The 22,618-nt window shown below is 42.7% G+C and overlaps 5 protein-coding genes across 5 annotated transcripts; 3 read left to right on the plus strand and 2 right to left on the minus strand.

Annotated features, from left to right (window-relative positions):
- The first annotated feature begins 119 nt into the window (after positions 1-119).
- Positions 120-521, plus strand: LOC128715708 (40S ribosomal protein S24). Its single transcript, XM_053810619.1, has one exon. The coding sequence runs from the start codon at positions 120-122 to the stop codon at positions 510-512; it is 393 nt and encodes a 130-aa protein (XP_053666594.1). The 3' UTR covers positions 513-521.
- Positions 522-735: 214 nt separating this feature from the next.
- Positions 736-2,466, minus strand: LOC128711812 (probable ATP-dependent RNA helicase Dbp45A). The gene is made up of 3 exons (XM_053806698.1): positions 2,391-2,466; positions 1,258-2,325; positions 736-1,181 (listed from the first exon to the last, which is right to left on the minus strand). Exons 1-3 carry the CDS (start codon positions 2,464-2,466, stop codon positions 736-738), a joined length of 1,590 nt encoding a protein of 529 aa, XP_053662673.1.
- A 541-nt stretch (positions 2,467-3,007) lies between these two features.
- On the plus strand, positions 3,008-3,911 carry LOC128711832 (S-methyl-5'-thioadenosine phosphorylase). Its single transcript, XM_053806718.1, has 2 exons — positions 3,008-3,025; positions 3,093-3,911. Exons 1-2 carry the CDS (start codon positions 3,008-3,010, stop codon positions 3,909-3,911), a joined length of 837 nt encoding a protein of 278 aa, XP_053662693.1.
- Positions 3,912-4,305: 394 nt separating this feature from the next.
- On the minus strand, positions 4,306-5,769 carry LOC128713496 (elongation factor Tu). The gene is made up of 2 exons (XM_053808355.1): positions 5,436-5,769; positions 4,306-5,363 (listed from the first exon to the last, which is right to left on the minus strand). The coding sequence occupies exons 1-2, from the start codon at positions 5,767-5,769 to the stop codon at positions 4,306-4,308; spliced, it is 1,392 nt and encodes a 463-aa protein (XP_053664330.1).
- Positions 5,770-7,225: 1,456 nt separating this feature from the next.
- On the plus strand, positions 7,226-9,631 carry LOC128713544 (RNA-binding protein spenito). Its single transcript, XM_053808405.1, has one exon. It carries the CDS (start codon positions 7,262-7,264, stop codon positions 9,629-9,631), a length of 2,370 nt encoding a protein of 789 aa, XP_053664380.1. The 5' UTR covers positions 7,226-7,261.
- The last annotated feature ends 12,987 nt before the right edge of the window (positions 9,632-22,618 follow it).

The raw sequence follows: 22,618 nt of genomic DNA on the forward strand, positions 1-22,618 counted from the left end.
CATCATCATTGTCACACGGTCTATGCGCTTGGCTGAATTGCGGTCAACGATGCTATTGGATGACCGTGGGCAAGCTTGTAATCGTTTATGTTGTATTGTCGTTTTAGAACAATCCCAAGATGAGTACTGCAACCATTCGTACCCGTCGCTACATGAGCAACCGGCTGCTGTGCCGCAAGCAAATGATTTGCGATGTCCTGCACCCTGGACTGGCCTCCGTCTCAAAGAAGGAGATCCGCGAGAAGCTGGCCGTCATGTACAAAACCACTCCCGACGTGGTGTTCGTGTTCGGTTTCCGCACCAACTTCGGAGGCGGCAAGTCAACCGGTTTCGGGCTGATCTACGATACCCTTGACCACGCTAAGAAGTTCGAACCCAAGCACCGTCTCGGCCGCCACGGACTGTACGAGAAGAAGAAGATGACTCGCAAGCAGCGCAAGGAACGCAAGAACCGTATGAAGAAGGTGCGCGGCACGAAGAAGGCCAAGGTTGGACAGGCCGTGAAGAAGTAAAACTCCGGATAGTGTGTTGGTGCTACCTGCCACTACTGTCGCAGTGGTGGTTTGTTAGTGTCTTCTTCGCTCCGTGTTTTAAGTTTATATGTTTTCTCTTGTGCGGATTAAACGGAAACATTCCGCCAAAGGAATGAGAATATAAGCAACAATACCATGTAAGGAGAACCCGTACCATTTGTGCCTTGTGTAGTTTTTGTTCAGTGCGACCAAACGGGCGCTTTTATTTTGCTATCTTAGTTTTTTTCTTCATACATTTTGTAACTTTCTTTGTGCCGCGAGATTTCTTACGCTCCGGTTCGGTTTTACGCTTTTCTATCAGCTCGTTCAGCTTCTCGGGAGCAATGAATTTCCGCTTCTTAAACTTTTTATCTGCTGCGGCCGCTTGGAATCGGGAATCATTCACCACGGACGGGCTACTCATTGTCTGTTTGTCTCGCTGGCGCCGTTCTTCATTCTCCTGCCGCAAACGCTCTCTTCGCGCCTGCTCTCGTACTTTCATTTCTTCCTTCCACTTTGCCTCCATTTCATCCGGATCGTGACCTTCCTGTATCCAACGCAGGCGGCGATATTTATGTTGCCGTTCGTCGAAATCCTTGTTGTCCAGGTTCATCTCAGCTTCGGCACGGGCTACCTTCACTTGCATGAATATACGCTGCACAAGGCGATCTGGGCATAGAAAATAGGGAAATCGTTTAATTCTTCACACACACTGCTGCCCTTTTGCCATTCCTTATTAACTTACCATCTACCGAATATTCGGTCAATTTTGTATTGATGAGACCCTCGATTTCTCCGAGAGCCTCTAAATCCCTGGGGAAACGTAAAATCGTTATCGCCATCCCAGACCGGCCGGCGCGCGCTGTACGACCAACCCGGTGAATGTATTCGATCGGTTTCTTCGGTAGCCGATGGTTCATTACCAGTTGTACGTCGTGTATATCTAGCCCACGACTGGCCACATCGGTTGCGATCATTATTCGCACGTGTTTGGATTTGAACTTATTAAGTGCCGTCACGCGTTGCTTTTGTCGTAAAAATCCGTGCAAACATACGTTGTCAAACCCGAACGAGTTCAACGCCATGGACAGAATTTGACAATCTTTTTTAGAATTGGTAAAGATCATAATGCTCACATCTTCGTTTTCCTCCTTGTATTTGCGCAATGCTTCCACCAGCACGGTATCACGATCATAGTCGGCACACAGTAGGTAACGCTGGTCAAGCGTTTCCACCGTCGCCACCTGCGATTGTTCAGACCATTCAAACACATCGTCCGGAATTGGAAACACTATCGAAGTCTTTAGGAAATCCTTCAGTGTGGCTGAAAAGAACAAATTTTGTCGTTTGGCCGGAAGGAAACGGTTGATCACCTTTAAGTCGTCGTCGAAACTTCCACTCAACATTCGGTCTGCTTCATCGACCACCAGAAATTGCAGTGCCGCGAACGAATACGTATTGCATCCGGTCAGATGGTCGGCCAATCTTCCCGGCATGGCTACGACAATGTGTGGACGTTTCTGTAGTTGTTGGCTTTCGAGTAAATGATCGGTTCCACCAGTTACGACACAAACACGTGCGTTCATTGGTTGACCTGCGACAATGAACTGTTCCGCTATCTGGTGAGCCAGTTCATGCGTTGGGGTAAGCACAAGCGCAAAGTTTGCCGTCGGCTCTTCGCTGAGCTTCTGGAGTATTGGCAGTGCAAAAGCAAACGTTTTCCCCGAACCAGTTTTTGCCGCACCAATACAATCCTGTCCCTGCAGAATGCGAGGGATGCATTCAACCTGGATCGGTGTCGGTCGACGTAAACCTGAAAAAGGTGGTTGGAGGCTCTCAATTGGCCAAGACTTTTGCACAATCTTTATGCGTACATACCAAGCTTTTCTGTTTGCCGTGTTATCCAGTAAGTTAAACCGAGGTCAGAAAATTTCTTATCTGTCCACAAACTCATGTTTCTGTGATGGTATTAGACCGGTAACCATGAAATTTTTAGTTTTTACTGTCTAAGCTTTAAGAAAATAACACGCGTGCTGGTACAAAACATTGTAGAAATGTCACACAGAACACCAGCCGGAACTGTCACCATTCAAAACATAATGCTTCGACTACACTGAAACGCTTTGTTCAGTTTTACATTTTAAACTATGTTACCCACCTTTTGTTCGTGTTAGCAAAGGAATATTCGAGCGTAGAAATTTTTCCAAAAATCATACTCAATCAATATGTAGAGAGTTGTATTCTATGTTACCTTTGATTTCGCTAGGGAAAGCCAATTCACAAGCGTTCTGGTTGCGTACACGCAGCTTCAGTTTTCAGAACTTTCTACCATTTGTCAAATGAGTTTGTGTGTGTGTGTGTGCAGAACGTAAACTGATAAGGATTGGAACGAAAGGCACGCAGTGTGATAAAACAAAGAACTAGCAAATTGATTTCAGCAGAAAACGAGCATTGTGATTTGAAATCTAATCAAATTTTACATTCCAATAAACGAAATGTCCTCAAAGGTTAAGGTAAATCGCAATGTTACTCGTACCGTACAGCTGGACCTGGTGCTAACAAGTGAATCTTCCACAACAGATTGGCATCATCGGAGGATCTGGGTTGGACGACAGCCAGATTATTGAGAATCGCACCGAGCGCGTGGTAAACACACACTTTGGTATTCCTTCCGATGTCCTAATTGAAGGAAAGATTGCCGGTGTAGATTGCGTTCTGCTGGCGCGTCACGGTAGAAATCATTCGATTATGCCATCGAACGTCAACTATCGGGCCAACATTTGGGCACTGAAAACGCTTGGCTGCACGCATGTGATTGTATCGACAGCTACCGGTTCGTTGAAGGAAGAAATGCATCCCGGCGATATTGTGATTCCGGACAATTTTATCGACCGTACAACGAAACGTGTGCAAACGTTTTACGATGGCAACGAGTTGCTGTCGGGCGTCTGTCACATTCCGATGGAACCGGCATTCTGCAATCGTACGCGTGACGTTCTCATCGAAACGGCTCGAGGCATCGGGCTTGGAGTACACGAGAAGGGTACAGTCGTTACCATCGAGGGTCCCCGTTTTTCGAGTAAAGCGGAAAGCAATCTATTCCGCCAGTGGGGTGCCGATCTTGTAAACATGACACTGGTACCAGAAGTAGTACTGGCGAAGGAGGCTGGTCTCTGCTATGCCGCGATTGCAATGGCAACCGATTACGATTGCTGGAGAGAGACGGGTGAGGATGTGAATGTGGCAGATGTGTTGGCAACGTTCAAGAAGAACGTTACCAAGGTAACTGATCTGATTATCAACGCTATACCGAAGGTAGCCGCCCTAGATTGGTCGGATACGATTGAAGAGCTGGGGAAGACAGTAAATACCAGCATTATGCTTCCCCATTCAAACTAAATACTCAAAAAGTACACCACACCAAATATATGCACACAAAAGCGAACAATACTATCGCGGTCCGCTCAGTAGTCAGTCTATCCGGGAGATACTGATCGCCTAGCCGTCGGTGCGAAAAGATGGATGTAAATGGGGTAAATCAATCATATGCCTAGTCAATTGCAATCCTTTCTGCCATAAGTGGACCGCTGCAAAGGGAGGGCCCTCATTCCCAACCTTTGTTTACTTTCAAAAGCAATACAATCCCATTTTCAGCACAAATAATGATGAATATCTTTCCACACCGACAAATGGGAGTCGTTTGTCACTGTGTAATTTTTCGAATAATAAACCATTTGTAAAGGCATTAACTTTTATTTACTGTGTTATACTTTCTCACTAGGATTCTAGAATGTTAACAGATATCCAGTTCTAACTTGATCAATTTTTTCTGTGGCAAATTGACCGGTTTCAGCACATTGGTCACTAAACCTGTCGCCACGGTTTTACCATTCTCTCGTATGGTAAACGATTGTCCGCAGGACATGACCATTTTCCTTAGCAACGTCAACTTAATTGCACCATGATCACCCGGCATAAGCATATCCAGCCCGACCAAATCCACCCGGCACGGTACGTTCCAAGTTTTGCTGAACAGCTGCTGAATGTACTTCGAAGTTAATGGTTTCGCACGGCCTCCTTCGTTTTTCGCCAACAAATACATAGATGCCTCGAAATGGTTCGAAACACGTTCGCTTCCTGCCGCACAAAGCAGCATGCCGCGTTGTACGGAACTCAGTTTAACGTTCCGCAACAGCGTGCCAATGTTATCACCAGCATTGGCTTCAGTAACGTCCTTCTTGAATACCTGCATACCACCGATGGTGGTGCGTATTTCTTCGTCGAATCCTAACAACTCAGCTTCATCATTTTTCCGCATTACGCCACGTGCTAGTGTACCGACAACAACCGTACCACGGCCGGGTACGGTAAATGCATTATCGATGGGTAATAAAAATGGAGAAGTTAAGTCCCTCGTTGGCGTGGGAATGTACGAATCTATTGCATCCAAGAGCTTGCGAATTGAAGGTTCACCTAGCTCCTTTTGGTCGCCTTGGAGAGCTAGCAGTGCCGAACCCACTATAACGGGGCTCTCAACACCATCGAATCCAAAATCGCTCAACAGTTCGCGTAGCTCGATTTCCACCAATTCGAGCACTTCGTTATCAACTTGATCAGCTTTGTTGATGAACACGACAATTTTACTAACGCCAACTTGCCGGGCTAATAATAGATGTTCCCGTGTTTGCGGCATCTGACCATCGGTTGCTGCCACCACCAATATCGCACCGTCCATTTGTGATGCTCCGGAGATCATGTTTTTCACGTAATCCGCATGTCCAGGACAATCCGTGTGGGCATAATGTCGTTTGTTTGTCTTGTAACCGATATGTGCTGCGTTAATTGTTATTCCTGAAACAAGTCCACGAAGAACCTGAGCTCACACTTGCTGTTCAAGTTAACTTTTCGAGACTTCTTACTAACCTCTAGCTTTCTCCTCCGGCGCACGGTCGATCTGATCATAGGAAACAAAATTAGTTTGCCCATCTTTCGACAGCACTTTAGTGATTGCGGCCGTGAGTGTCGTTTTGCCATGATCCACATGCCCGATGGTTCCCACATTGCAGTGTTCTTCCTTTGGTGAATCTTTACCGGCTGTGGAGCTTAATCCTCGTTGGATCCACGAACTATGTCTGCTGACCCCATACGGTTGTGATGCAATGCTATGCAAACCGGTGCTTATCGAATATTGTACATATTTCTTTGCTAACTGGGATATTCTATGGTTCCACAAGAACTTTCCCACTGCAAACGACATTCTGTTCTACGACAGTGAGACAGGACTAGAACCAGTACAGTGCTTAAATTCGTCCGACATTTCGTTTGTTTTGTCGGGATCTTTAGATCGAATCTGCAGAGCGGATCCAACAACAGCACAGTTTATTTTATTAGACAAAAGAAAAGACATTTTGACAGTTGCCAACGGCATCTAAAACCGCACAAAAGCTGTCTAAGCCAGTTGCGTGCTTGATTTCCAATGGCAAACTACAAAATTAATTGTGTAAAGCACAACATTTATCCTAAATTAATGTTTAGAGTTACAGAACATTTTGTGCTTGCAGGTGTATTGGGATGTCTACTGTCAATAATTCCGGAATGACAGTTCATGAAAGATTGGCTGCCAAGAGGGCCCTCTATGGTCACTTTGGTTCGTACCGTCAAAGTGGACGGAAGCAAGTTGGTGAGCTCTCTCCGGAACGCTTTTCCAGTTGGTAGAAACGCATCAGATATCAGAAAATACCTTGACAACTAAATCGACGCGGAGTGAGTACAACTAGTTTAAGCCAATGGTGATACATTATATATGAAATAGCGACTGAAGCCATCGATTTTTTACGGTGTGGTTATAAGAGTCGTTTGGTGATATCGTGAGTTAAGATGGCTGCCTGTAAAGCGACAGCTACTTTCTACGATTTAATGTCTGTGCAGTTCCTGGGGTGTGTAAAGTTATCTAGAAAGCGGGATTCGGTGAGAGTAAATGGTAACATTGAACAATAACTCCCAAAGGCTCACGAAAGAACGTGAATTTGGGGCTGAAAAAATTAAGCTGCCTTCTGTAAGCAGTGGGAGGTTGTGTGCGCGCGTGAGTGTGTGTGTTTTGCATAGAATAATTGCCGATTTTCTTGGATGAATCGAAATATACTACTTGCGCGTGAGTTGTTTGATATGTGTTTAATATCATGTGATGTACAAAGTGGGGTTATTAATATGTTCTAACGGTGAGATTTGGTTCAGAGGATAGGCAGGAAAAGAAACGATTGTATTCAGCGGCAGTGAAAAAAGACGCCATTTTGTAATGGCAATGGATTGTAAAGCAGTTTGCACTGTGTGTAAGATTCGTTAGTGTGTGTGAGTGTTTTTCTACTTGAAAAGATTTCGTAATGTGTGTGTGCGTGAAGTACGTAGAGTGCCGCAAGTTGGCAAGAGAAAAAATTTGGAAGAACATTCGAGTGTGATACACCGAAATTATGCCTTGAACGTTTAGCAGAAAAGAGCAATATTTTTACAGGTTTAGTGGGCTTTGTACACATGAGTGTTTTTTGTATTTCTGCTGTTTTCACTTCTGTCGAATCAACCGTACTGAACATGACAATGTTGCATTTGTCTTTTTAGGTATTTTTTCTCCGTCATTCTCCGAACACCAAACGCTTTCCAAACTTTCGTCTTCGTTACATACCGTGTGTTATCGTTCGTGCCGCATTATAAAACAATCATCAAACTGGCACAAGTAATCTTTGACACGACGGCTCATGAGTAGCATTCGGTCCAGCGAGAGAGATCGTATTACAGTGAAGATTCATAACATGAAACGTAGCGCATCGCGCGAATCTCCACCCAGATCAAAGCGACGCAGTAGTATTGGACGTTACGACGACAGCTCCGACGAAAGAGTAACCCCTGATAGAATGAGACGACGTGTGGCCCGTTCTCCTAGCCCGAGGGCACGCTATGCTTCTCCGCACCGAGACGAATACAGTTCATCGCGTAGCCGGGCCGATATTAGTGGCGGTGGCGTGGATAGATACACGTACAAAGTGCTTTGTGTGAGCGCCATTCATCCTAAAGCGTCGGAAGAGTTTATCAAGGAAACGCTGTACCGAGAGTACAAGAAGTTCGGCGATTTTAGCATTCGCATTTCGCACGATCTGGACGAGCGGTTGGCGTATGTATGCTTCCGTACGCCGGAGGACGCCCGTGAAGCGAAGCATGCAAAGTCGCGCATCATATTGCACGATAAGGTAGCGTTGGTCGAACCGGTGTATGAGTCTTCGAAGACGGAATCATACCGGCGACCACGCTCGGCTTCACCGTCCGAGTACGATCGTCACTACTATGCACGATCACCTGGCGTTCCTCCGCCGGATCGGCGACGCCCGCCCGAGCATCATCCTTACGATGGTTATGGTCCACCACCTGGTGGCCGGATGCATCATCCCGATTTCAGACCACCCATGCACCATGACTACTTGCCTCGTGGGCCTCCGATGCATCATCACGGTCCACCTCATATTCATCCCGGACCACCACACCATCATTACATGCCGCGTCCGTATATGCCCCGACCAAGAGCACCGTTTGAAAAGCCAGAGAACAAGAAAGACAAGTTCCCGAACTATCTACATCACATCCAGCCGGAGGATGATCCACTAGCTACGCGCACACTGTTTGCTGGTAATTTGGAAATTAACATTTCAGACGATGAACTGCGCCGTATCTTCGGTAAATATGGGTTGGTGGAAGATATTGACATAAAGCGTCCGGCACCCGGAACGGGTAATGCGTTTGCATTCGTTCGCTATCAAACGTTGGATATGGCACACCGCGCAAAGGTGGAACTATCGGGTCAGTACATCGGCAAATTCCAGTGTAAGATCGGATACGGTAAGGCGACGCCAACCACACGCATCTGGGTGGGAGGGCTCGGGGCCTGGACTTCGGTAACGCAGCTCGAACGCGAGTTCGACCGCTTTGGGGCAATTAAGAAGATTGAGTACGCAAAGGGTGACACCCAGGCGTATGTTTTGTATGATTCGATCGATGCGGCTACAGCGGCGGTTAAGGAAATGCGTGGTTTTGCATTAGGTGGCCCCGAGCGGCGTATTCGGATCGATTTTGCTGACAATGGGTCGGCACCACCGTTTCCGAAGCGTCCATTCGAAGAGGGCGGTGGTGAATACCGTCGTGTTCCGGAATACGAGTATCCGGACGGTGCTCCTCCATACGATGATGTTCCACCGGGCTACGGTGGAAGTGGGTATGGAGCGCGGTCTTTCCGTGGTCGCGGAAGCGGTGGCGGTAGCGGTGGTTACCGTGGTCGCGGTGGTAGCAGTGGTGGAAGCTTCCGTGGAGGCTTCCATCACGAAGGTCACCGTCCAGCAGGAAGTGCCGGTGGACCTCCGCATCATGGCCCGGGTGCTGGAGAGGAAGAATGGCGCCGCCCGGCTGGTGGTGGTGAAGCGGGGGAATATGAACGTCGACGCTCTGGATCACGCGAACCTGGCGGCATTGATCGGTCCCGTTCTCGATCACCACGCCGACGCAGTCCGGCCGATTCCGATTCAGACTCATCGTCACGCCGCAATGGTGTGTTGACAACCGCTAGGACACTTTCCGAGGTGGCACGAAAGTCTAGTACAGTTTGGCAGGGAGCTCTCATATTGAAGAGTTCACTTTTCCCAGCCAAGTTTCATCTCACCGACGGTGATGCCGACATTGTAGATGGTCTTATGAAGGACGAGGATGGTAAACATCATCTGCGCATTACACAGCGTCTGCGTCTCGATCAGCCGAAACTGGAAGATGTGCAGAAGCGAATTTCTACATCGTCCTCGCATGCCATTTTCCTCGGTCTGCCCGGTTCAAGTCCGACTGTGTCGTCTGATGATGCCAGCGTACAAACGCGCCCACTTCGCAATTTGGTAACATACCTTAAGCAAAAGGAAGCGGCCGGTGTCATTTCGCTGTTGAACAAGGAAACGGAAGCAACCGGTGTACTGTACACGTTCCCTCCGTGCGAATTCTCTACAGAACTTCTCAAACGCACCTGTCACACTTTGACGGAGGAAGGACTTAAGGAGGATCATCTAGTGATTGTAGTAGTGCGAGGCGGGACTGCCTAGGAGCGGGAGGAAAGCGTTGACGATGAAGAAACGGAACAGAAAAAGAAAAAACATAAAAAGTTCGCAAGTAAGAGCAGTAAAGTGGATAAATTATCCTCTACCGACTAACGCAAACGAAGAAACAACAGCAACTTTGTTCATTCGTTACTGACGGTACTCTGCTGGAGTATTTATACGTAGCTGAGTTGAGTAAGAAGCTTTTATTCTTCATCGTTGTTAAGTGCATCCGTGGGTAAGTGAATGAACTTTACGTTGGTGATCATGATATCATATTGATGGTGTTTATATTGATTTCTTTTTAGGTAAACACCCAACGGAGGAGCTTCACGGATTTTACTTGATAATTAACTACGTCATTTGCGCGTACCTATACAATTTGCTTTCTTTACGTCTGAAGAACACACACATATGTAGAAATTTAAATTTGCACTATGCTATTGATGCGAATAACAAAGACATTTAAAACGTGTATTATAAGCTACAGAAGCAAATTACCCAACCACCTGCATCGTAAGTACACACATCTCATCTCATGCTACTTCACCACCATAAAGGACAGGAAATTGATGATGGGCGAGATGATTATCCACATGACCCCCGGCAATCGAGTCCAGCATAAACATCATTTACGACCATAACAAATAGAATGAGCGAGTGTGTTTGCATTGGTTTACTCTGAAATCTCTAGTTCGTACATTGCATCAACCGGGTGACCAGTGGAATAGAAGTAGTTGTTGATGCTAAGGAACATTTAAAGCGCGTGCGAATATGAAAAAGTGCGCGCAAGCTTCTCAACATTCGACTTACGTGTACGTGTTTGCTTAAAACGTCTTATTTGTTGCACACTGGTGTAAGTTCGTGCGTGAATGTGTGCATGTGTATATGAGTGTTTACTTTAAGAAGTGTCGCGGGTGCGAGAGAATTCAGAGAAGCAAAAACGCAACTACTACTGACTGGTGACTAGTGACGCATCCTTTTTTTTTTTGGTAAATTTGATACTACAGTAATTTTTACTTTTGTCACAAAGTTTCACAAATGGTATTGGAAATTCTCAATTCTAACAATATACAGAGATTGAGATAGTTTTGATCAGTACCTTTCGTTGCAAGTGATCATGTGTCTGAAGATTACATGCCTGTGCAGCATGCAGATTTACAACTAATAACCTAAATTGATGAGGGCTTTCAAACCGATTGACAACATTTGAAGAAAATAAATCATTTTGTACATGGGAGATTCGTGTAGAATGTTGCCATTGATTTCTATACTTTTTTAAAAACAAACAGCTGTGGAAAATATTTGGTTATTAAGCAAACCGTTGTACGTAATATAATTTATGTTAATTTCACATCCAAATTTTGCTGAGAAAACTATGTTTTGGGACGGTTTATTACATTTCATGCTATTCAAAGTTCTTACCATTGCTTTCAGTTCTGCTTAGCAATTTTGATAATGTTTATCGGTCTTAAATTCCATATAGCTGCTTCTAGCATAATGCATCTGTTCAATTGCAATTTAAACATTAATCTATAACAATCCTTCCGTTGTTTTAACATCTTGATTATTCACAGTTGTGTTTTGCTCTAATCAGGTGAATAACTAGCTACCAAATGAATGTTTGGAAGTACATTACTTTTATCTTAAAGTAGCGTCTTTCTAAGTAAAGCGCAGCAAAGGGGAAGAAAAATTAGTTCGAGTAAATGTTGCAACGTTAGCGTTTATTTATGGATATCATCAAAATTTGCCAGATTTTGATGTTATTCGTTTGACTGACTCCAGAAGGATAAAGCATATTATGAGTATATAGTAACAAACCTAAAGCTACATATGCACGTAACGTGAAAATTCTTTACAATACACAGTCGTAAACATAATCAATGAAAAATCAATAAACTTGACAAAAAGGAATAAGCAAAATGAGGTGGTGCAGTGACCTATAAGATTATACATAGATTGAAACAACGTGCTACACAAAAGGCAGAGATCTACAATTCGTTTGATTGGGTGGTGTTGTGTGTAATTGCATGCCAAGAGAGCGATACATATAGAAATAATAAATAAACATACAATTTAACAAATGGTGCGTGCGTTATGCTGGATGGCAGAGAGAGACACAAACTTTTGGCAGCGTTCGATTTGATGTAGATGTGATTTTTACAGTAGTGTTGTTTGTGATTGAAGTAAGTGCAGTTTTAGTCCTATAAATAGAGTGAAACGATCCCCATTATCATCAGAAGAAGAAAGGGTTTTTTTCCAGTAACTGTTGCATCGGCATCATCCGTGTATGTCGATGGGGTTATTGAAGTAATTTGCTCAGATGTATTTTTTCCCTTTACCTACGGATAGTTTTAGTGTGATCGATCGATATAGCGTAGAATTTTAAATCAAAATAGCAATCCGAAAAAAATGTTCTTCGCGTTGATGTGCTTTGAAGTGTGTCGAAGATTCAATGCCATAGTTTTCTCGTAATTAATTTAACCAACAGTTCAGTTCAACTAGTTAAATTTCAAGTGAAGTTCAGTTCGGCCGGTTGGAACCAATGATATGTGCAGTTTACTCTCCAGTGTGTTTAGTTTCGTTTGATATGCTTTCGATTAATGTCCTTTCTTAGCCATGATTGATTCGCATTAATGGATCCTAAAGCGTATCCTCTCTGTGTCCGGCTTTGTGGTACCAATGGCGGCTTGTTGATCAGCCAGTGATGATTTTTTTTTTCGTACGAAAGTAGTTACCATTGTGACATTGTTTTTAGTTCGGTTCCGTTTGGGATTTGGTGTGCAAAAGTATCCGAAAGCATATATAAGAGCTTATTGTGCTATTGTGTTCCGTGAGTGTGGTTTTCCGAACATTTAAGCCATGGTGATCATCTACCTTGTGAAATTGTTTGATTGAGATAAGTTTTAGTCAATGCTTCCCAAAAGAAACCATTTTTAATAGTGTCTATTTAATTGTTCGACGTATCTTTGTTATCATGTTCCTTGAAATGCGTGTCCTTATTTTTATTCTGTCAATCCACTACAGTGAATTATTTCTTGATTGATTAAATAGCTTGGTTGAAAGCATACCATTTGAGTAATGATTTTCTGAAGCATTTTTTGTAAATCTTGCAGTAGTGTACATTTTGAGCGTTTCCAACACTTTGAAATATTTTAACGAAGATCATTCGAATTACTTCATGCAACTCCACATTGCATTATGTGTGAGAGATAGACTCGATGTGCAGTGATTTATTTGTAGAAGACTCATGTTATCCTGTGGTTGTGGTGCAGTACGTCCTTTGGGATGTACAGTTTATACTGTGTTTAGTTAATGGTGCGGCGTTGTTCAATTATCAAGAATGAAGCTAAGGTGAGGTGCGTATTTGTGTTGTGGTGCAACCGAAAGAAACATTTCGTTAATCAGCTGAAGCAATGCATCTTTATATATTGCCCCCGTTTTCGTGCCATGTGCCATGTTGATATTCTTGTGTTTGTTATGTGTTTTTCTGGCGTATGAAAAGTAACGTAGTTTCCCACGGGAGTGTGCGTGGAGCATGTGTGTGAAAGCATTTCTTTTAACGGGAAAATGGGCTTTTTCCAATGGCCAATATTCTAATGGAAGAAGGAATGACGACATGATTTCACTCCGTTATGTTTTTTTGTGACTTCAAGCAATGTCGTTTCATAAAATGTGTGTTCGTTGTGAGATACCATTATGTTTTGTCGCATTGGTTCCCGTCTGGCTGCGCCTGCCTTATATTCCACGCACGACGTCTCTAGCAGAATGTAGCGTTTGTTGTAAAAATTTCAATTTAAATTGGTTTTACAAACGTTACCTTTTGCTCTAGGTCGTACTATCACAATATTTAAACTACCCGAACTCATCGGCAAATCCAAGAGCATGTTTTTTTTGTGGTGAATGCGAGCTCTAGAAGCGAGTGTGTTTTACTTGATCTTTTGAGGCTCGATCGCCTCGTGAGCGGAGTGCGTTTTTTCCCCATCACACGTGTTTAAGAAGTGTTTGTTGCTGTATCAGTTGTTGTGTCAAGAAGGTTCAAGATTTAGTTGCAAAATAATGTGTGGTGTAAAGTTGATAGCTTAACAATGTTGATCTCTTTTTAAAGCAAATGTTGGTGTCCATCTAACATCTATATAGCAGAGCAGTGCTCTGATTCTCAGCTATTCAACCATGTGCAACATTCAAATCCTACCTGAAAACTGTGTGTGTATCGACATGTGGAATACGTTTAAATCCTGTGAAAGCAAGCACCATGCCGTATCGTGCTTTTTACATGTACAGTAACGCGTGATTGTTATGACAGTGTGTTTTTTGGGGATGAAAGTGTTATGAAAGTTAAAACTAAGATAATTCTCAATCGAGTTTATAAATTTGGTGTTGTTTCGTAATTTAGTATTATCGATAAACGTTTTCAGATTATCGGAGTCCCTTTCGAGCACCAAGCGAAAATCAATTTAATCAAAAAGAAAAATAATGCTATATAATCAGTTGTAGCTGTTTTGTGCTACACTGTAGGTCGCAAAGTCAGAGTATATTAAACGTTCTCTAAAACAGAAAAAATTCCGAATAACAATCGAACTTATTTAAGAATGTACGAATGACCATTGTTACATATCAGATGATAGTGGATGAAAAAATACCTCAGCTACCACCAAAAGTTTGCGCCAAGAAGTTGGGCTAGGCCAGGGGTCTCCAAACTACGGCCCTCGAGAGTCTGGAGTCCAGTGTGTCCCACAACGCTATTGCTGTTGTTACCATTTTTAGAAATTGTCTATTAAAAAAAGTTGTAATTTTTTTTATTTTTCAAACATTAACTATTGCTGTAGTCAGTTATATTAACTACTAGAAATTGTGAAAAAAAAATCATCTCGAGCGCTTCATTGAAGTTTGGAGACCACTGGACTAGGAAAAGGCGTAGGTGAAAATTTTGCATACCAAATCCTGATACACCCTGATTACAAAGACATCATTGGTTCACGACTCTGCTACATAACGAATGCTTACCCAAGTATCGAACAGGAGGCGGAAAACCTCGGGTTGGAGTTAGCTAAATAAGGTTAACCAAATACGAGACCTTTTAGGTCATTCTTGATACGAAACTTTCTTTTACTGTCTACTACGATAACATTTCATGTAGAGTGAACAGGACCCTAGCACTCGTTTCCAAAATATATAGAGGATTTGAAGCCCCATTGTGTAAGAAAGCTTTATTTTGTAATCTGGTTGGTCAACTATGGAAAGGTGGTGTTATTTATCTTCTTTGTCTGCACAACAACCTCAAGAGATCTAGGCCTGCCATTTATGGCTTTCTGTGACTTTATTTACCCGTTGCTGGATAGTCAGTCCTGCGTACGGGGGATTGGTCCGGATGGTAATTTGATCCGGTCCGTTTGTGTGAAGACCGGCGCCGCTACCATCATGCAACCAGGTCAGGGTAGTGTTCTCTCTATATCTATTGGATCTACAGGTTTGAAATGCTCCAGATAAAATTTTGCAGGTTTTCCATTCGGCATCATCTGATAGAAACCACCTCCTCAGTTGTCGGTCACGTTATCTATTATCAGAGATGAAAATACTTGAAAGAAGACGTAACAATGCACTTGCATTCTCTATCGGTAATCTACTGCAAGACAATTTGGATGTGCCAACAAATTTAAAAAAAAATAAATTGCTTTGTCTTTCGTCTGCTTTCTATGTTTCTAGCAGATCGTCATAGGACTCGCATCACGACACCAACAACTTAGCTTTAAGAAAGTTATGTAGCCGGCACAGTACGATAAGCTCTCTTATATAAACACAAATACAAACTATTCATAAGGACACTAATTATAATCGAATTATAAAATATAATCAATGAACCTGGGTGCGTGGTGCGCTTGCCTCCCTTCGTAAGTTAAGATCTGTTAGCAGATCCAATGGTGGTGCCACCATCAATTTGGTTATTGCCTTATTAATCTACAGCCCGAGGTTTTCTGTCGCCGGTACAATCTTTAGTCAAATATCCGCTACGTGGGAGAGCCGTAAACCAATGATGTCTATGTCATCAGCGTATGCCAAGAACTGGATTGACTTGAAGAAGTTTCCACCTGCGAGTGGCCCTCTCTAGCGCTAGGTTGAAGAGTAGACAAGCTAGCCCATCTCCTTGGCACAGACCCTTGGTGGTAGCAAAAGGACATGCGAGCTTTCCATCCACCATCACCTGGCATGTGACGTCGATAATTGTCGTTCGTATTTGTCTGAAAAGTTTGGCCTGCATTCTAAAAAAGCTCGAGTTTGTAGTATGAGGGTGAATATCTTGAAGACGATATTCAATACTGTAATACCCCTGTAATTGCTGCATTCTAGCTTATCTTCCTTTTTGTATATGGGGTAGATGATGCCTAGATTCCAATCACTATCGCAAACGACGATACATGGTGCCAAAATGACGAAATTGATTGAAACGATGATGGTAGTGCTTGCAGCAATGTCGAACATTGGAATTTTGCCGGAAACCTAAGGTCACCAATATCGGTCATCGCATATTTATGGAAGTTACTGGATGATGCAGTAAGAAAACGGTTCATTTTTAACAAAGATGATCTAAACAAAGGCTGATTTCGCCTTTGCCCGTTCTACTAGCGAATGTCGATTTTCATTAATTTCAGAGAACTATGGGATCAGTCATTTTATTTAAAGCTAAAGCCAATATCTTATTTGGAATGGTCAACCGCGATCAGATGCTTGTACTTATGTTTTTTTTCATGACATTTTTGCTGTTATTTATCATTTAGATGTACGACACAGCCGTTCTTCTCATAAGTAAAAGAAATGTAAAATTTATTACTTATTATTGTTATTAGTTTAGCATTCTGAAATGTTATGCCTCGGTGGCAAAAACATGTTCAAAAAGTTCTTATGTGGCGTTATAACCTCAGAGAACTTTCATTTCTTGTTTTCCTTTCCTTCCGTTTGTCCGTAGCTGATCAGTCCCAGGGTGGATCGGTGAAAAAACGGTCCAACGGCCACAGCACTACTGAACCGGAGTGTTATTATTAAAAACCAAAGACATTTTTGGTAATATAAGTTTGAGAAGAATAATCTGTACATTATACATTATCTCTATACCAACGGGTCTGTAATTTTTGTATATATCTCAAAAGCGGCAGAAATAAAATTGTACTTCCAATTGGAAAAATGATGACATTTTGACTTAGTGAATTTTACACACTATGTTCGCAAGGTAAGAATGTTTCGATCAAGCATAATTTTCTTGTATGATTTTTCATAATCTCTGTATTAATATGTACAACGTATACGTTTATAGACATTTATGTTGTTTGCGCTAGTAGTTTTATAGCTATAAGTTTTACTAGTCAAAGCTAGTACAATTATCCAAATGAATCCATTTGCCCTTTCAAATCGTTCAAGTACAAAAATTCAAAAGACAAAGAAAAAAAAAAGACTTTGTGAAAAGACTTCACAAAGAGTTCAAATCGAACCAATTTGATCCCCGCTAGGTATGGCGAGAAAAAAAGTTTGTTTTTTTCGGACGAGACACTGTTCGAGTTGCATAATGTGCAAAATGACTGGGTGTAGACATCACTATGGAATAGCAATATGAAACAATAGAATCCAGTCTCCACGGATATGAGCACTACCATAACAGCCCATGCGGTAAATCAGTTCAAACCAGATGTGGTATCAACTTAACCAGATTAGAGTCCAGTCACTTTTTAGTTTGGTTCTTATTCTTCGTTGGTTCTTTGGTTCTTCGTTAAATACAAGGTCATCACATTGGGCCAGTTTATTACGGTATATTCGAATATATGAATTATCTAGCATAGTGTGCATTAATAACAATAGAGAGGAACAATTTAAATATCATATGCATTAAAAAAACGACAAACTACCAATTTTTCATACAAGGATCCTGCCACGTAGAGACAACATCAGCACTGCTTTGTGTTTTGTAGCCATTCCATACGTAGCCAAAATGATCATTTATGGCAATAGCTATCAAGGCTTTACTCAAACAGCTTAAGTTGCACCGAACCGAACAATTTTTGCAAACTAAAATCTATAATTGTAGCAATAGTAGGAAACATCCTAAAGTAACAGAGCAGAGAAGATGAAGATCGAAGGCGAAGTGGTCGTTGGGGTCCTCCGAATATTAAGGCAATTGTCCAAACAGTGAAGAAGTACCTGGTCTAAATGGACCTTGTTTTGTGTAACTATATGTCAGGACCACTCGCATTTTGGCTAGCAGACAAGCAACCAGAAATCAATTGTACTTTATTTTAAAAATTATTTCAGTAACGATATCGTTTTAATGAAGACCACCGATCCCCCTGAATAACACTCGGAAGGTGTGGTACGATTTTTTACTAATTTCATCCAAAGAAGCAAATTCAGAAGCTTTGCGGCCAACACAGTGTTACCTTTACCAGCCAAGTTCACGAAAAAGCTAACATTTTGAAAGTGACATGACTTTAGCTAATATTATGGCCAGTTGGCGTATGGTCGCCCGATAAGGATTAAAAGCATTTTTCCTAAATATTTATTGAACATAGGATTCAAGCGAACATTCTACTATATTTATTAGTTTTTTTTAATATTCGTTGAAAATTTGTCGTAGGTATCGTCAGTAGTTATGTCTAAAGCATATTAACCTGATTTAACGTAATAGTCATATCTACTTATTTTATTACATCATTGATCTTTCGCTTAACCTGCTGTTACTTACTTACTTATCCGGCGCCACAACCGCTTCGCGGTCTTCCTTCGTGCCTTCGTCCATTATCCCGGCCTTTCTGGCGGACGCATCAACGCCATCACTTCATCTCAATTCGGGCCTACCACGCCTCCTCTGTCCATATGTACGACCTAAATGGACTTTACGGGCTGGGTCGTCCGGTGTCATTCTCATGACCAACACACCGGAGTCAGGCGAGTCTAATCCGCTGTACGACACTAGGTTCGCCGTACAGTTAATAGAGGTCGTCATTGTAGCGGCTCCTCCATTGTCCTTCCACACATACGGTGCCAAAAATCCGTCTGAGCATCTTTCTTTCGAACGCGGCTAACATCGCGGCTTGAACTCGTCAATTTTGGACAAAGTCCATGTCTCAAAGGCGTGTGTGAGTACTGGAATTATGTAGATTTATATAGTCCCAACTTCGTTCGTCGGGACTGGGAAGTTTCCTCAGACTGTAGAATGACCGGTTGGCAGCCAGCACTCTAAAGCGTATTTCAACATCAATGTTATTGTCGGTGCTGTCTTTTAACCCAAGATAGGCTAAAGGAGTGTAGCTGCTGCTATGCCATTTTCTCCAAGATCTGCCGCATGGTGAAGATCTGATCAGTGGTTGATTTTTCGTTTCGGAATCGTCTCTGATAGTTTCCGACTTCCTTTTCTACGAATGGGACAAGACGATCTTGTACTACAAGGGAGAATATTTTGTAGGCGGTATTCATACCCCTGTAATTGTTGCACTCTAGATTATCTCCCTTCTTGTATATGGGGTAGTTGATACCAAAATTCCAATCACAAGGCATCGATTTACTATCCATCATTACCAGCTCTATCCACTATCCAGGCATCATTATAGTAATTACTTGATGAATTTAGTTTTCTAGTGTTGCATTTCCATTTTTTATCAGTTTGCCCACCGTTCCCAGAGAGCCTGTTACCTTATTATTCTAGAGTCGTCGGATGTCTTTTATAATTTTGTCAATGTTAGGTGGCTGTAGCATGATATCGTCTGCTAGTGGAGCCTCTAGCTGCTCGTTGAACTGATCGTTTAATAATTCACCAAAATACTGAGCCCATCGCGAGAGGACCTCTTCCTGGTAACTGACCAGATCTCCATCCTTATTTCAACAACAGGTCACCTTAGGTGTGAAGTTGTTTCGGTGACCTGCTTGATAAAACTGTCTTCCGGGTCTGTATCGCAATCGGATTTCTTAAAGTTCCCGCACCCGCTGTTCCCAGATTTGTTTCTTTGTGCAATGAACTTTTTTCTCCTCCCGTCTGAGCCGTGTATATTCATCTGCGCATGCTCGTGTTCTATGTCGCTGCTGCATTCTTCAATATGCGCAGTTCTTATGTTTGATCATATGTCTACATTCTTTGTCGAACCAGCCCGATCTGGTGTTGTCCCGACGTGGTGGGATAGCGGCATTGGCACAGTTCATGATATTCGTTTTTAGAGCGTTCCACCTTTCGCTCGTAGTTGCGTATGCATTTTCTGGTAGTAGAGCATCATCTATGGCGGTTTCGAAAGCCTGTTGGCCATTGCTGTCCTTAAGGGAGTCCGTGTAGAGTCGAACCTGCGTGTTTACTTCACCCCCATTGGCGCGGGGACGAGCGATTCTGCAACGTATCACTAGGCCAACCAAGTAGTGATTGGAATCGATGTTGGCCCTTCGATATGTTCCGACATTTCACAGGCTCCAAGTCTTCGGCGGTTTATCAACACGTGGTCGATCTGATTTCTGGTGGCTCCATCCGAGGATATCCACGTGGCTTTGTGGATATCCCGACGCGCAAATTTGTACTTCCAACAACCAGATTGCTTGCTACTGCAAATTGGACCAATCTACTACCATTGTCGTTACTCTGCTCATGTAGACTGTGACTACCAATGTATTGGCGGTATATTGGTTCCCTACCGATTTTAAAATTGAAGTCCCACATGATGATTTTAAGGTCAGGCCTGGGACACTGGTCAATGGTTTTAGTGAGGTGGCCTTAAAACGGGTCCTTCTCCACTTCGTCCTTGTCTTCGGTAGGGGCGTGAACGTTAATAAGACTGATGTTGAAGAATCTGCCTCGTATGCGCATAACCTGTCATCAATTGCCTTGAAGCCGATAATCTCGTATTTCAGCCGGGGTCCTACGGCGAAACCCGTTCCGAGTATGTGGTGGTGGTCATGGCAATTATAGTAAGTGTCGTAGCGGTTGTTGCCACGCCTGTTCTGCACACCGTTCCCTAGCCACCGGATTTTTTGTAGAGCTAAGAGGTCCACGTTGTGTGTGGCTAGGGCGCCATGCAGTTGCTTCAAGGCTCCGGCTCTATACAGAGTGCGTACATTTCATGATCCCATAAAAATCGTTGTCCGAGGGTATAGCGTGGGTCGGTTACCGTTGAGTCCATTTCGAAAAATCCTGCTGCTTTCTGTAGTCACTTTTTACTTGTACTGGTAGATAACTTTTTACTACTGCCTGTGGAATCTTCAAGAGGCTTCGGATCCTATCCCGTTACAGAGTAATCTGTTAGCCAAGCATAAGAGCTTGGTTTCAGGTGTCAGTTGTTGACCTGGTTCGAATCGTATCTCATTGGCAGATCGTATAGTTTTCAAGTAATATCCCCGGCTCCTCCAGGGTCCCTCAAGCGTCCTTAGTCCACTCCTGTTCTTGTTATTTGTTAACAAAGGTGTGTATTCCCTGCCTCCTAATGGTCATCTGCTCTATGCGGATGACCTCAAAATTTTCCTTCCTGTAAGTTCGTCGGTAGAGTACATCAATCACTCTGCAAGTTTTCCTCAATAGCTTTTCCGTTTGGTGTCCTAACAATGGCCTTCTACTATTTCCCGATAAATGTTGTGGCATCGCTTGGAAGATCTGTTCAAGTTCCATACAGCTACTCCCTTCATGATACTGTCATAAGTCCAGTAACTTCCGTAAAAGATTTGGGAGTGTGGCTATGTCTTAGTCGAGTCCAACAAAACCCTTGGTCTGATTGGTAGAATCTCTTCAGAACTTAGAGACCCTCTTTACCTGAAGGCTTTGTATAATTTCTGGTTTCGATCCACCTTGAACTACGCAGCCGTTGTCTGGTCTCCACTAGAATCTAAGGCATTGTCCAGACTGGAGTGTGTGTAGCGTAGATTCACCCGAGTTGCTGTAGATCACTTTCGGGCAGGTTTTAAACTAGCTCCACCATCCTACCTTGTTCGCTGTCGACTTCTTGGACTCCATTGAGGCCTCCTTTCGCACGATCTGGATGTTCCTTTCCGCCATTCCACTTTATGCCCTATCCCGCTTTCTGCGCGATAGACCCCCCTTACACATGCCATCCCGCAATACGCGATGCGGTTCAAACGAACCGCGTATTAGAGCGCTATCGGATTCAACGTCTCGTATCACCTGTTCGACTACAATATCCCCGTGTCCCACTTTCGTTAACGTCTACGTGAGTCCTCGTCCGTCCTACCTCACCAGTGTTCTGCTTAGCTAGTTACCCACCCACTGTTTTTTCCCTCACTTCCTTTATATCAAGGAAATAGCCGAGTTTTGCGGTTCTCGACTTACGTGGATTTTGTTTGGTGTTTTGTATACAGAATTCAATTTTTAATATACAAATTTCAAAAATACGTTACATTCCATAATTATGAAAATTAATTTTGAAATAAACTTATAAATATCAATTTAGAATGTGCTTCATAACGTGGAAATAAGTATTCGACATTCGTAACCTTTATACGACATATAAACGATATTTTAGAGAAACCTCAAGATGTGCGAATTTCTCTCTATTCTATCCCATATATGCGTTAGTTTTTATTTATATTACAAAAAGTGTGTACTTCGGAGTGCATACATCTCCTTAAAGCTATATGCATATCTATTGAACAAAATAACACACATTTCCTGCTTGAACTTTTTTTTACAGCTGACTCAAGTAAATGTATTAAATAAAATTAAAATTAATGCAAAACGTTTAATTTTTCATACAATTAGTTGGCAATTTAGCGATTAGTTTAATGAAGCTACTAGTTCGTTAGCACAGCGATATATAAAAATTCCATTCACAAAATTTGGTTTGAGTAACGTACGTGAACAACTCGAGCTTTGAAGTTTTCCAAAGTGGAAAAATTTTACAATAAAAACACAAAAACGCTATGCAGGAAGTTTTTACCTAACTGCTGAGTACAAAATAAATCAATGGTTTAATGTTCGATTAAATTTAATTCTATTTGGGAAGGAGTATGCAATTTTTGTTCGCA

This window comes from Anopheles marshallii, chromosome 3 (genome assembly GCF_943734725.1).
Source record: "Anopheles marshallii chromosome 3, idAnoMarsDA_429_01, whole genome shotgun sequence".
NCBI classification, from domain to species: domain Eukaryota; kingdom Metazoa; phylum Arthropoda; class Insecta; order Diptera; family Culicidae; genus Anopheles; species Anopheles marshallii.

Excerpts from the sequence above, each read along its gene's own strand:
- LOC128715708 (XM_053810619.1), top strand. The coding sequence starts at position 120 with ATGAGTACTGCAACCATTCGTACCCGTCGCTACATGAGCAACCGGCTG.
- LOC128711812 (XM_053806698.1), bottom strand. The coding sequence starts at position 2,466 with ATGAGTTTGTGGACAGATAAGAAATTTTCTGACCTCGGTTTAACTTAC. Across the intron at positions 2,326-2,390 it reads ACGGCAAACAGAAAAGCTTG|GTTTACGTCGACCGACACCG; the intron begins GTATGTACGCAT and ends CACCTTTTTCAG. Across the intron at positions 1,182-1,257 it reads GACCGAATATTCGGTAGATG|ATCGCCTTGTGCAGCGTATA; the intron begins GTAAGTTAATAA and ends TTCTATGCCCAG.
- LOC128713544 (XM_053808405.1), top strand. The coding sequence starts at position 7,262 with ATGAGTAGCATTCGGTCCAGCGAGAGAGATCGTATTACAGTGAAGATT.
- LOC128713496 (XM_053808355.1), bottom strand. The coding sequence starts at position 5,769 with ATGTCGTTTGCAGTGGGAAAGTTCTTGTGGAACCATAGAATATCCCAG. Across the intron at positions 5,364-5,435 it reads GCCGGAGGAGAAAGCTAGAG|GAATAACAATTAACGCAGCA; the intron begins GTTAGTAAGAAG and ends GACTTGTTTCAG.